This window comes from Barbus barbus, assembly GCF_936440315.1.
Source record: "Barbus barbus genome assembly, chromosome: 5".
Taxonomy (NCBI): Eukaryota; Metazoa; Chordata; class Actinopteri; order Cypriniformes; family Cyprinidae; genus Barbus; species Barbus barbus.
The window spans coordinates 40,281,631-40,295,167 of record NC_136733.1 but is presented as its reverse complement, the minus strand read 5'-3'; the positions used below and the strand labels follow the sequence as shown (position 1 = coordinate 40,295,167).

The following is a 13,537-nucleotide window of genomic DNA, read 5'->3' as shown; positions in this document are numbered from 1 at the left end:
CAGCCTGACGCCACAGTGGAACTCTCTTAAATAAAATAAAATAAAATAACTTTTTAAATCCCAGAAACCAACATGATTATCTGATACATTAACATTAAGAGCAGCCAGCAGCTCGAGAACAATGTACAGTGAGCACAAGATGTTGCAAAGAGCCACTGAGGAAGCTTTGTTGAATGCACTGATAGGTCAACTACTTTAAGCTGGATTCATTTAGCGCGCAGTTCAGAGCGTCTGCGTGCAGTTCATTGGTGTACAGTTCAGAGCGTCTGCGTGCACCAGCGGGAAAAGCCACAACATAGAATTTGCTGTAAAAGTACAGCAGGACATCCGCGTGACGTTTTCTTTTACCAGTTACTTGTCAGTGAATTCAAATTTGCTACAGTGACTGACAAGGTCCTATTTAAATAAAACATCCGCGGAGAGCATGCACACTTTTTTTTTTAACCGCGCACTGGAGGCGTGGAGCTCGCGCTTCTGACATTCTCTCCCGCAGTAGCTCTTCTCCAGCGAGCCCTAATGACATCACCCAGACACCGAGGCTGAAGAAAACTGTTTTTTGGGAGAGAGAGAGAGTGTGTGTGTGTGTGTGAGAGAGAGTGTGTGGAAGCGCGATGTTTTAATACCGCCGGACGTGTTTGAGCAGATCTTTTAATTGGAGCATATAAAGCAGAGCAAATTCCGTTTGTTTTGCAAACACTGGAGAGCACCGACGCCGCCAAAAAAGGCCCTTTCTCAAAGAACGCAACTTTGTGTAGCCTACTTCGAGTTATTGTTTGTAGCCTACTGTCTGCGTTCTGGACATGGAGTAGCTCGGAAGCGCTGTTCCTAGACTCGGTTTCTCGCTTATGGACGACTGTAGTCCCCTTTCTCCAAAGGCAAACGCTTTCAGTATTGCCTGTCTGATTTCAGCGAGGGATCAAGCGGGAAACACAGCGTTTGACAAACACGCCACTAGCCTGGACAAGAAAGTGGTGCAAAACTGCTCCAGATCCGTTAAAATGCATTACAGCACCGTGACGCGGGAGATTGAAGGTACGGGCACGATCTTGACGATAACCTTGTGATTTGTCGGGCTCGCTCGGTTTGTTGAGGAACTTTCAGTTGACGCAAAGACACGTGTATTTCACTATTGCAAACATAATTCAACACAGCACGTTCCGTCTGTTTGAATCTATTGACGCCGGACGCACTGAATAAATAAAACGCCGCGCGCTAATTTGTACAGTAGCTACCCAACTATAATTTCCCCCCGAGTTATGCTTCAGCTACAACTTGTAAAACAGGCTAGTCATTGCGTGCTCCTCAAATAACAAACCATACAAGCGTGTGCGGTGCAAACCGAAGCTTGTCACAGAAATCTAGGAAACTCAGATTCCAGAAGGATGAGCCTGTCAGTCGAGCGGAGGCGCGGATAAAACTGATGGCAAAAAAATTACGACCAAAAGGAAATAGCATTCTAGAAATGGACCGGATAGTCGCTCCTTCGCGACATTAGTTGTTTGTCCGTGTTGCGCGGGTGTTTGTTTGCTTTGCGAAAAAAGTGTAGCCTACTTTCCGCCGTGCCAGCTAACCAGTCTATTGTTAGAGGAGGGCGGTGTGGGCGATACACTTATCCAAAAGTAAATGGGTGCCGGAAAGCCCATTATAAGGGGCGCACTTCTCTGTCAATCAGTCTCGTCCCAAGGCAAGGAAAGGCACATTACCTGCAGTTCCTTATCTAAATAGAAATAAGAACCGGTTTTATCGCAAAGGGGAGGCCCTATGCGAGAGATAAGAGAGAAGTCTGGATTTCAGTTTAGCAGAGGGGCAGGACAGAGGCCGCTTGGAACAGCTCACAGCGCGCAAGCCTTTGAAAACAACTGAGCGGCAATACGCACACGTTTAGATCGTCTACAAAGCCAGCTAGGAAGGCGTTTTTACAGAATTAAGGCAATTCTAACGCGGCTTTTCATCTCAACTGCTTCATCTAGGCAATATGCGTTAACCTAGAAGGAGACCGAGTTCTTGGATTCACGCGGCACACTATCGCTTGGGACGTCGTGAAGTTACTTTCTCTTTGATAATCGTATAGGCTAACCCCTGCATTCACTTGCATATTGTTGCTGTTGAACTCGAGTCCTGCGCAAATTGTAAATCCAGTTTTTGGAATGATTTCAGCAATATCAAGCCCGTGGCTGACGCAGCTGTCCCATTTTTGCGATGTTGCAGCCTTCACGACCAGCAGCCTGAGCAGTCTCAATACGCCTGGGAGTTACCATCTCTCTCCTTCCCCTGGGGATCCATACAGCCACCATGAAAGCCAGTTTGAGCCGTGCCCTGCAGCCCAGCACGGCTACAGCTACTCCGGATCCAACCCAGCACAGGCCCCGGCGCAGACGGACACCGGAGCGTCCAACTGCTCCTCCTCGAGCTCAAGCTCAACGCCGAACAAAACGCTGGTGAAAAAGAACCCTAAAGTAGCCAATATTAATGTACAGTTGGAAATGAAGGCGCTCTGGGATGAATTTAATCAACTTGGGACTGAAATGATTGTCACAAAAGCTGGGAGGTGAGTTGACAGATTTCTGTACATTAAAAATAAAGGTGCTTAAAAGGTTCTTCACAGCGATGCCATAGAAGAACCATTTTAGGTTCTTTAAAGAACCGTCTCTTTCTTACCTTTTTATAATTCTTCAGCTGTTAAAGGTTCTTTATGGAACCATTTAGACAAAAAAGGTTCTTCTATGGCATCGTGAAGCACCTTCATTTTTAAGAGTGTATGCACAGAAAAATACAAGAGACTTATAAATTAGCACCGAAACGTCTTATAATGTTTAATATACAATTAAATGTACATTTCAGTAGTTTGAACTGCAAATTAAACTGTATTATCAATGTACGTGAACTACTGATGTGCTAAGCAGTATATTTTGATATAATCTGTCATCTAGTTGTTGTTGTTTAGTTTAAAAAAAAAAAATACAATTTCTGGACATTTATGCATACTTCCTTTTTTTTATTTAACCCTGACAAACGTTGTATAATGCTTAACATACTATTAAATGCACATTTCAGTAGTTTGAAATGTAAATTAAACTTCATAATGTACTTGAACTACTGATGTGTTAAGCAGTAGCTATATTTTGAGATAATCTAGTTTCTTTTAAATACAATTTCTCGACATTAATGCATTGGAAACTACAGTATTTTTTTATTTAACACTGACAAACGATGTATATAATTAAATGCACATTTCAGTAGTTTGAAGTGTTAATTATTAAGCTTAATCATCAATGTACTTGAACTACTGATGTGCTAAGCATTATATATCGTTTGTTAAGGAATTAATGTGCTTGAAAACTTTTTGGAGCAACTGAAGACATCTACTTCTTGCACGGGAAAGATACATTTATCATCTTATTGTCAGAAAGTTCAATAGGTCCGATTCTGAATAAATAGTGCCTTAGCTTAGCACAATCATGGGCATTTACAATGAAGTGTAAACAGTCTATTGTGTGTATATACACAGTGATAAGACAGATAGCATGAGATACAGTACATTTTTAGCTCACCTTTGTGCTAAAGGGCCCCTGACTGGCTTTCACCATTAATTCACAAGCATATGCATAACTATAGTGTCTTATTTTTACAGGCCGGTCTGTTTATTCAGGTGAACCTCGAGCTTTAGTTTGCATTTACTTCTGAAACACAGACCGTGATTAAATGAATGCAAAATAAATGAATATATATACACTGTAAGACTAAGATAAATCACACACAGAGAGAGAGAGATACAAATTCACACATGTATTTGGATACGGCCAGGCCTCAGTCAGGGAGTATTATAATTTAATGCTCTAAGGTACGTTTCTATCAGCAAATTATCTTTTAAATAAAAATGACGTGGGGAAAGCAAAAGGGAGCATTTCAACTGCACAATAATGACAATGAGGTCACTAAACCAATAGAAGCACCGTTCATCTAGTTTAGTGTTCATTTCTTGCAGCTGCTATGGCCTGCAAAAAGCCGGAGCAGATCAATGGGGAATAATATTGCATGCATCATAATCAATACTTAGATTGCGCAAGCAAATTAGACTTTTATTCTGATAAAAGGCAGCCGAATATCGCCTTTTAATATTGTGGTGTCAACTTTTAATATTGGCTATACAGACTCTAGACATGTTTTGCATATAAAAGCGTATTTTTTCTCCCCAAAGCCCGAGGTGTTCTAATAATATTTTAGTCAAATTTGCTTTGTGTCTCAAACATTTGCACAGAATGATATCTTTTTTCTTTGACGCTGTATCAGCTGGCGTCACTATCCTGTCCAATTAGAAAAGTAGCCTATATATTTAAAAATGTTAAATGTCATGTTTAACGACAATAACATTTTAATTACACTGGTTTAGTTTTTCACAATTTCTGAAACATTTTACCCGATCTTTTATGAATTTATGAGGTTTCAATAAATTGCATTAATTTTTTGCATAAGTAGGCCGGATTAAATAAAAAATGGTCGAAAATGCAACGAATTTACCACTTCAGCTGATTTATAACTGTAAATTTAGCATCGATTTGATTTCAATAAAATAAGTCAATTAAACATTTCTAAGCAACTTTAAGTGTTCAATTCCATTTAGATTTCTTTCTCCTTTTTTCTTTTTTACTATGCATTTTTAAATGTAAGAAACACATACAAGTAAAGCTGTTAGTTATTTACCTGCTTAGGAAAAAAGAAAGGGAAAAAAAACAAAAAACATTTTGGGTCAAGTATGAGGAAAAACAAATTTAAAACGTACATGTCACCATTTTAGGTAATACACTTGAAAAACAGTAGCCTAATTTTATTTAAAAGCAAATAATAAAACTACAAGTACCGGTTCAATCAGCAACAACAATGCGTTTTTCTTTATATCCTAAAGACGCGTATTAATATTGGAAATCCAGGCTAAATATTATACATTCATTTGCAAGGTGTCATATGGAATAAATAGGCTACATTTGAATAATTTTACATATTTACTTGTGGATATATTCGTGAATTCTATTTAACAAGATTAATGACCCTTATAAAGTCACGGTCTTGATTCATAATGATCTGCTTATTCAATATACTAAACGGCGACAGATGCGGATAAAAGAGGAAAGTTATAATAAAGTAAACATTTTAACAGCCAATAGTTAATAGCTAATATTTTAACTGGTGGTTGTCTGCTTATGTGTGTGTTCGAGGTCATCTGTCATTCCAAAGGTACTCACTACACTGGATCTAAGGAAAGCCACTTTCAAAGCTACTTTAGCTTCATCTATCCACAACTAGCGCGTGAAAACACTCTCGCGTCCACTGAACAATGATTCCAGGATCACTTTCACTGGTATGCAGCATGTGCTGTGCCTCCAGAAGGGGCTTACACGGTTTCAGAATAATGCATTTGTGACCACAACATGCGTCCTTATGCGTTTATTCTGCACAATCGAGCATTGCATTGCAAATCGAGCAATCGGTTTTTGCATTGCAGGCTTTTGTGTTTGTGTGTGTGTGTGTGAGAGAGAGAGAGAGACAGACAGAGAGAGGGATACGCTGCGACGTGCGCTGGAAATAAACGTAGGTAGGCCTAAACACTGTATTTGTAGGCTACATTCCAATTTGTCAGCAACATTTTGCACAAAAATAGTTCGCCGCCACAATTAAAAGAGTTTAATTAGAGAGGGATTTATATAAAATGATTCTATGAATATAAAATATGTTTACTCATGAATACAGTATATAGCTAACGGATTACTACTGCATTCTTCTCTTCAGACGAATGTTTCCTACATTTCAAGTCAAAATATTTGGAATGGACCCAATGGCAGATTACATGCTCCTGATGGATTTCCTACCAGTGGATGATAAACGATACAGGTATACCATGAACCTGAGTGCCAAGGGCACATTATGAGCCTGCTGTACAGTATGCATGCACACACCGCTAAATGATTGCATCAAAACGAATAAACACATTTCGAAGTTGCGTTGCGTAATGCCAACCATATTTGGTGAATCATATTTATAGTGAATATTATTAGTGTTATCCAATGAGCACAACTGTCCCAAACGGAGCACTCATTCTCTTTCTTCTCTGTACTGAAGGTATGCCTTCCACAGTTCATCGTGGCTGGTGGCTGGGAAAGCTGATCCAGCGACTCCGGGAAGAGTGCACTATCACCCAGACTCACCTGCCAAAGGAGCGCAGTGGATGAAACAGATCGTTTCCTTCGATAAACTAAAACTAACCAACAATCTACTGGACGACAACGGACATGTAAGTGTTACTATTTTCCTTTCGATTCTTAAAAAAACTGAGATCTTCTTAAACATATTGCATTAAAAAAAGTTATGAGATATTGTCATCTTTCGTATTTATTTGAAAACAGCACAGACCAGTGGAAGAATGAGTAAATATTCATAAATTACGCCTTTGGCAGATCTGCACATTTAAAGGCAGTAGGCCTATTTAATATCGCTACTTTTGTACCGTAATGCTGCAGTGGAAATAAATAATTAGTGTAGGTTATCACTCCGGCGTATACTTATTTAAGGGAAACGCGTAATAGCTATGGTTTCATTCATTGTTGTTTATTTATAGCATACGATGGATTGTTCGTTGTTGTTGTTTTTTCACATTTAATAACGCAAATTTAATGTTTAAATAATGTGAAGTAACCTAAATATGCCAAATAAGAAGTTTATGTCTGTGCGTAAAGCGCGGCACCTAATTCATCCCCAAACGGAGCGCTGATTCTCGCTGCTCTAGTGCCTGACTTTTAATTTTTTTTTTTAAGTCATGTTCAATTATGTTTTGCTTTTGCAGATCATACTGAACTCAATGCACAGATACCAGCCCAGATTCCACGTGGTCTACGTGGATCCTAGGAAAGACAGCGAGAAATACGCCGAGGAAAATTACAAGACATTTGTTTTCGAGGAGACTAGATTTACCGCCGTCACAGCCTATCAAAACCACAGAGTAAGTGCTCATCTCAGACACTAATTATTAAAACACCTTCCTGTTGTCACTGATGACAATATTACCGCAATCACACAATTAAACACCCTCCACCAGTAGCCTAATCTATTTAAGGGGAAATATAGCACACTTACAGTACTTGCTATAGTTATCTATTTATTGTTTTGAACCATGCAACTTTATATCCGAAAGAAAATTAAACACTAAAAACTCGAAAAACACGATTCTAATAGAAATAAATTCGAGTACTATCATGAGAATATTTTAGAATTGACTTTAAAATGCAGTTTTTAAATTATTTTCATATGATCTCAATTTACCTTTAAAAGAACTATTTCTTGTTTATAATTAACACACATTGGACACAAAATTTTTTTACAAAAAGCAAAATTTAAATAAAAAAGTAAATCGCTATACACTTGATTAGTTGAACGCTGCATGGCGTCACTGATGCTCTCACGCAGCTGTCCAGTGTTTTTCTTCTGTCTTTCCTTCTCTGTCTTCTATCAGTTTGACCTCTTGATCTCTAACTCTCACCGCGGGCATGACATTTGTTTTTCAACTCATTCCGGAGAATCACGCACACATCTCCATCGAGCGCTTTTCCACAGCCAGGAGGCTTTAGCTCGCGCGCTCACATACATAGTTTCCAGTCTGTGTCCAAATAAATGCTGAAATGTGTTCTTGTTAATATAAATACAATCGTCGAGTGTCTACGCCCTTTCAGGAATACCGCACATTCGTTAACATTGTTGTTTACGCGATTAATTGGAGCATAACATGGCAGAAAAATGAGTTTATAATTTAAAAAACGCCTTGTAATAACACACGGACTTTGAGAAATGATTACCTGTTTAAACAATTTCATTGTCAGGATAAAAATAAATGAACAATATTGGAGGTCAATACCCGAATTTGTTCATTTGGCACCCGCACATTTTTCATGTTTTCACTCTCTGCTTCTCAGATAACTCAACTGAAAATCGCCAGCAATCCGTTTGCCAAGGGCTTCAGAGACTGTGATCCGGAGGACTGGTGAGTTTTTCCTTTTTGCTTTTAAGCAAGATTAAAAAAAATAAGTATTGGAAGACCATTATAATACACATTTCTAAATAAAATGCACACGAATGCCGACAGAACAAACATACAAATTAGATACTGAATTGGAATAAGTATACGTTTATTTGTACGTTTTAGCTAACTTTACCTTAAAAATAGAGATGAAACTATATTTATTGCCTTTATAAATATAGTACACTTTTTATACAGTGAATTATGCATTCATTTTACTTTTAAAGCTTTGTTGACAGTATGAAAAAAATGCTGGCATGCATATGCATATATATATATATATATATATATATATATATATATATACACACATGACAGAAGTAAGCAGAAATATGATATATTGCTCTGAATGACAATTATATTTTTGCTAGAATTTTGTCAGACATAGCACTCATTCATGCAGACTAAAACAATGCATTCACTGATTTTATCTTGCCTGCTTTTCAGGCCCAGGAATCACAGGCCGGGCTCTCTGCAAATCATGAGTGCGTTTGCTCGAACCAGAAACCCCATGTCCTCTCCCCCACAGCATAATGGCACAGAGAAAGGTCTGTATATAAAACACAGCTAACAAAATCTCATTTTGCATGAAAAAAAGAGTGTTTTAAAACAATATTCTTAGTTTACAAATGAACATTTCTACATGACAAGACAAATGGTCACATTTGGTATATGGATAATATTGTGTGCCTATTACTGATCAAACAGTCCATGCAGGAATGCACATTCACATACATAAACACTAAAGCGTATTCAGCTGTGATTACCGTGTAAAAGCCAATTTACTAAAAATAAGCAACAGGCTCAAATAAAGGCAGTTAGGAGTTTCAGTCGAGTAATGGCTCCAGTCTGTTTGGTTTCTCAGCATCTACGTTCCATTGGGCAAAACAGCTACATTTGTCTAGTTGAGCGCTGCAAATTTCAGTACACAAAGGTTTGAACAGCTGCATGCCCAGAGGACATGCTCAGACTGAGATTTTTCAGTCCTGTGCTGTGTAAAATGATTTCCTGTGCGAATTCACCTCTTTGGCTGAAGGACACTTATGACTTATCCTGCCAATCAACCACAGCACATCTCACTTCACAAGCGAACTAAATTACACAGCTTTTTCATTACAGTTCAGCTCCCTGAGCTCATTGTCAGGGCTTCCTAAAGAGCCATTCAAAACGGTGCATCTATCTGAACACAAACAAGCCTCTAATCAACGGTTCGATTGTGCAAAATAATCCTATGACTCACACCTGCTTATATCTTGCACCATATCATATTTTAAGGCAAGAGACAGCAGATGAATAGAATAAAAATGTAACTAATAGAAATCGCCATATTTTCCAGTTGGCTGATTACATTAAGAATTGCAAACATTGTTTTTTATTACAAGTTTTAGGAAATTGCTTAGACGTGCATTTTTTTTTTTTGGCATCTCAAAAATCAACAAAAATCTGAATACTGGATAGAGATGGTTTAATGGCCTAATTCTGTTCACATAATAGAGTAAAAGGTTTTTACAAAAGGGATTTTCTCTTTTGTCACACCACAAATCTGTCAACAGCCATAAAAATATAAATGAACAAATCACCATGTTTTTAGGAATAAAGTGTTTTGTAAAAGCAGGAAAATCATACGAACAATCCCCTTTGTACAAACATTCAGAATCACTGAAAAAAATGGTGTAGAAACAATTTTCACTCATAAATTGCTAGTAAATTTCACAGTTGACAAAGAAACTGCATGTAACATTGAATTAAATAGAACTTTTAAAGTAGAAAAACTGTTAAAAATTTAGAAATTTTTTTTTTTATAATCTTTTTGTTTAGTTTACAACATTTTGTACAGTGTAGATAGACGATAGGAATAAAACAGTTTTGGTGCTACTGAAAAAAACAAGTTTTGACAAAAGGCTTTTAAAGATGCATCCTGAAATTTAAATCTATTGACACAAATGTGACCCTGGAGCACAAAAGCAGTCATAAGTCTCTGGGGTATATTTGTAGCAATAGCCAACAATACATTGCATGGGTCAAAATTATACATTTTTCTTTTATGCCAAAAATCATTAGGATATTAAGTAAAGATCATGTTCCATGAAGATATTTTGGAAATTTCCTACCGTAAATATATCAAAACTTCATTTTTGATTAGTAATATGCATTGCTAAGAACTTAATTTGGACAACGTTAAAGGTGATTTTCTCAATATTTAGATTTTTTTTTTTGCACCCTCAGATTCCAGATTTTCAAATAGTTGCATCTCAAATATCCTAACAAACCATGCATCAATGGAAATATTATTTATTCATCTTTCAGATGATGTGTAAATCTCAAATTTATTTTTTGTGGTCCAGGGTCACATTTTACAATTATTAATATTTATTACAATTAGGATAACTGAAATTGTATTTACTTGTAAAACATATTTCTGTAATCTTTGTTTTATATAGAACTTTGTGTACAGTGTAGATAGGAGATAGGAATAAACTTGTTTTGGTGCTACTGAAAAAACCTTTAAAGATACATACTGAAATTAAAATCTATTGACAAATAGATAGGACGAATTACAAGTGCATTTTGGATGTTTTCTTTCCACTAGTCTGTAACAATGTTGCGAAAAGCCAAACAACCTTAAAATTGACCGATACATGAAAAAATTGCCTTAAAATCTTACACTCTTTCTGTTTCGTCCCGAACACAGAGGATAGCAGGAGAGAATACGAGCGTGACCCCAGCGGCACTTCCCTCCATTCGGACTCCGCTCACCAATTGATGTCCCGAGTCCTCAGCCCGGCCCTTCCGGTCCTTGGCGGCCTGCACACCATGCCCCTCACAGCCGGCCCTCGCAGCCCACCCCACGATCTACGCCTGGAAGGACACCCACAACCCCCAGACACCCTGCACCATCATCCATACAAATACCCAACCACCTACGAACACTATCTGGGAGCCAAAACCCGGCCGTCCCCGTATCCCTCACCGAGCATCAGAAGCCACGGTTACCACCCTCACATGAACCCAGCCACGGCCAACATGTACTCTGCAACGAGCGCACCGACTAATTACGACTACGCTCCCAGATAATGACTCCATCGGCACTCCAAATCGGATTCAGATCGAGAGCCGTACTGAGAAAATACACACAAACCTTGAGTCCCAGACTCACAAAACATGTTGGGTTTTGGGTCGGGCACATCTTTTGCAGTGGCTTCTAACCGTTGGAAAGAGAAGCGGTCATATTTATTGATGGGAGAAACGTCACAAATGTCCTTGTGGAGCATTAGGATGAGCCCTGTGGACCTAACATTAGCTCTGGATGGCAGGACACCTGGAAACTACAGTATAACTGTGTTCGGCGCAAAGAGGAGGACAAAGACTTCTTTAGACAAATAATGCATTATCACGGACTGGAATTGAACTTTTGTGTTGGATGCACTTTTTGTTTTTGCTTTTAAAAAGCCATAAATTATATATCACCCTTGAGCCATTGAGCTTCTAGATAGATGGAATATTTGCATGTTGCGCTGTTTTTAAGGTGCTGAAAAGCACTGAAATGTTTTTTTTCCTGGTTGAGAATGATTTTTTATTTTTTTTTGAAAATGCTAGACCACCTTTAGCAGGTCTGTGAAGCTTGTAACGTGGCACTGACTTACAGCAATTCAAATAAATAAATAAATGAACAGAATGACTGTGCTGAACCTGTAAAATTAACATTAAATATTTTACCTTTAAACATGTTCCATTAGCATCTGCAATTCTTCTCCAGGTTTAACAGAAGCTTTATCTAATTCTTTCCTTACTTGGTGGAAATGCAACTGCTTTCATTCTCTCCAGAACTCGAAATATGTTTGATTTGGAAAGAAATTATTGATGCATTTTCAAATAGAGAATTGTGATATTATCAGTTTGGGCCTAATTCAACCTAAAAAAAAAAACAAAACACAAAAACAAAAAACAAATGACTGATTAATGGAAAAGAAATGGCTGAATACTACTAAATTATATATATTTAATATAAGTTAATTTTTTTTATTATTTATTTCTTTTAGCCTAAGTCAAACTATGCAAATTATTCACAGACTCAGGCTACAAATAATAAAATAATAATAATAAAAGAACTGGAGAGAAAATCATCAGTGTCCATATTAAACAGGACGTATAACCAGAAGGCTTAATACATGCTGTGCAGTTACAAAACGAAACGTATATGCACAGAATAAACAAGTTATAGATGTTACTGCTCAGAACTGATGTAATTCTACTGTAAATGAAAGTGGGGCGTTATTGAAACAGATTATCCGCGTTTGGCTGCGTGTGCTGTGTTTCTCTACAGCATGATTTAGGTCAATCCCATGGCAGAGGAAAGAAACGCTTGCACACCATTTGACCTCTGACAGCTAACGACTTTCTGAAGTATCAAAGGTTAAACAATGTTTCCAGCCATTTCAGCGACGACTAATTGGTCGTATAATTTTTTGTTTGTGTTAAATGCACCGGGACCAGCAATGCAGACATTTCAAAATGCTCTGCGATATTAGTTATTAAAACTGAAAAAAAAAAAACACGAACGAAGTTTTCATTATTTTACGCATTTTATGCATGCTAAATATGCTGCTAAAATAATTCTTAATGCCATTATAAATGTATTTCTATTCTGGCTGAATTATATTTATATCGTAAAACACAGCCGATTAAAAATAAATCAATAATGTTCTGACACCCTTTTTAAAACGAACAAATAAATTATAAATATAGGCTACAATATATTGTGCGTGCTGAATTGCAAGATAAATTTAAACATTTAAAATAAAAGATTTAGCATATGATAGCCTATCAAAATATTTTATAGCACTTGCTTAACAACACGTAGGCCTAATCACAAAGATAGCCTATTTTTTCATATATAGCCCGTTTATATTCATGCTTTGTAATTAAATCTTTTAACAGTACGTCCATTGTCAAGTGAAGCGCATGCTATTTCCCTGCTTTAGTACATTTGGGTCCGGAAGAGCGCGTTTGGAGGATTGGGAGGCCCTTCGCGTGAGCTGTTCCCGGCTAGAGGTAATGAGTTTGGCCCATCAGGAAGGCCGGGACACCCGGACCCATGGCTCTTCCGTCAGGGGTCTACCCATCTGTGTTTTCTCTGGTAGCACTTCGCCTTGATGAAAGGGGCCGCCTGTGTACCTGCACCCATGAATGATGACTGACGGCTGTTTCCAACAATGACCGCTTCTAAAAATGCTCATTATTTATGGGCCGAATGCACCGAGAATTGTATCCGTCTTTGAAGTCAAACATGATGCGTGAGAAGTTCAGCATGAAAACACACAGTTTGATCTCAGAGGAAATACCTGCGCTTCGAACACACACACACACACACACACACACACACGTTGATGTGTAAAACATTCGTTCTGCATTACAATGTTACAAAGTCAACGATTGCTATTAAAATTTAATAAATAAATAAATAATAAATAAAAA

General features: G+C 37.7%; 1 protein-coding gene across 2 annotated transcripts; it reads left to right on the top strand.

The window, feature by feature from the left end:
• Window positions 1–219: 219 nt before the first annotated feature.
• LOC306870140 (T-box transcription factor TBX1) lies at window positions 220–11,791 on the top strand. 2 transcript variants are annotated; one of them, XM_079417244.1, is made up of 8 exons: window positions 220–1,032; window positions 2,158–2,548; window positions 5,785–5,886; window positions 6,115–6,286; window positions 6,836–6,991; window positions 7,959–8,026; window positions 8,510–8,610; window positions 10,755–11,791. In XM_079417244.1, the coding sequence occupies exons 1-8, from the start codon at window positions 846–848 to the stop codon at window positions 11,135–11,137; spliced, it is 1,560 nt and encodes a 519-aa protein (XP_079273370.1). In that variant the 5' UTR covers window positions 220–845; the 3' UTR covers window positions 11,138–11,791. The 2 variants fall into 2 exon arrangements, with proteins under 2 accessions (XP_079273370.1, XP_079273371.1); XM_079417245.1 differs by having other exon boundaries at window positions 225–1,032; window positions 2,209–2,548.
• The last annotated feature ends 1,746 nt before the right edge of the window (window positions 11,792–13,537 follow it).

What these genes read in the sequence shown, in the direction of transcription:
- LOC306870140 (XM_079417244.1), top strand. Translation starts at nt 846, where the DNA reads ATGGACGACTGTAGTCCCCTTTCTCCAAAGGCAAACGCTTTCAGTATT. An exon ending in CAGCCTATCAAAACCACAGA is followed by an intron (nt 6,992 to 7,958) that starts GTAAGTGCTCAT and finishes TCTGCTTCTCAG; the next exon opens with ATAACTCAACTGAAAATCGC. An exon ending in GACTGTGATCCGGAGGACTG is followed by an intron (nt 8,027 to 8,509) that starts GTGAGTTTTTCC and finishes CCTGCTTTTCAG; the next exon opens with GCCCAGGAATCACAGGCCGG.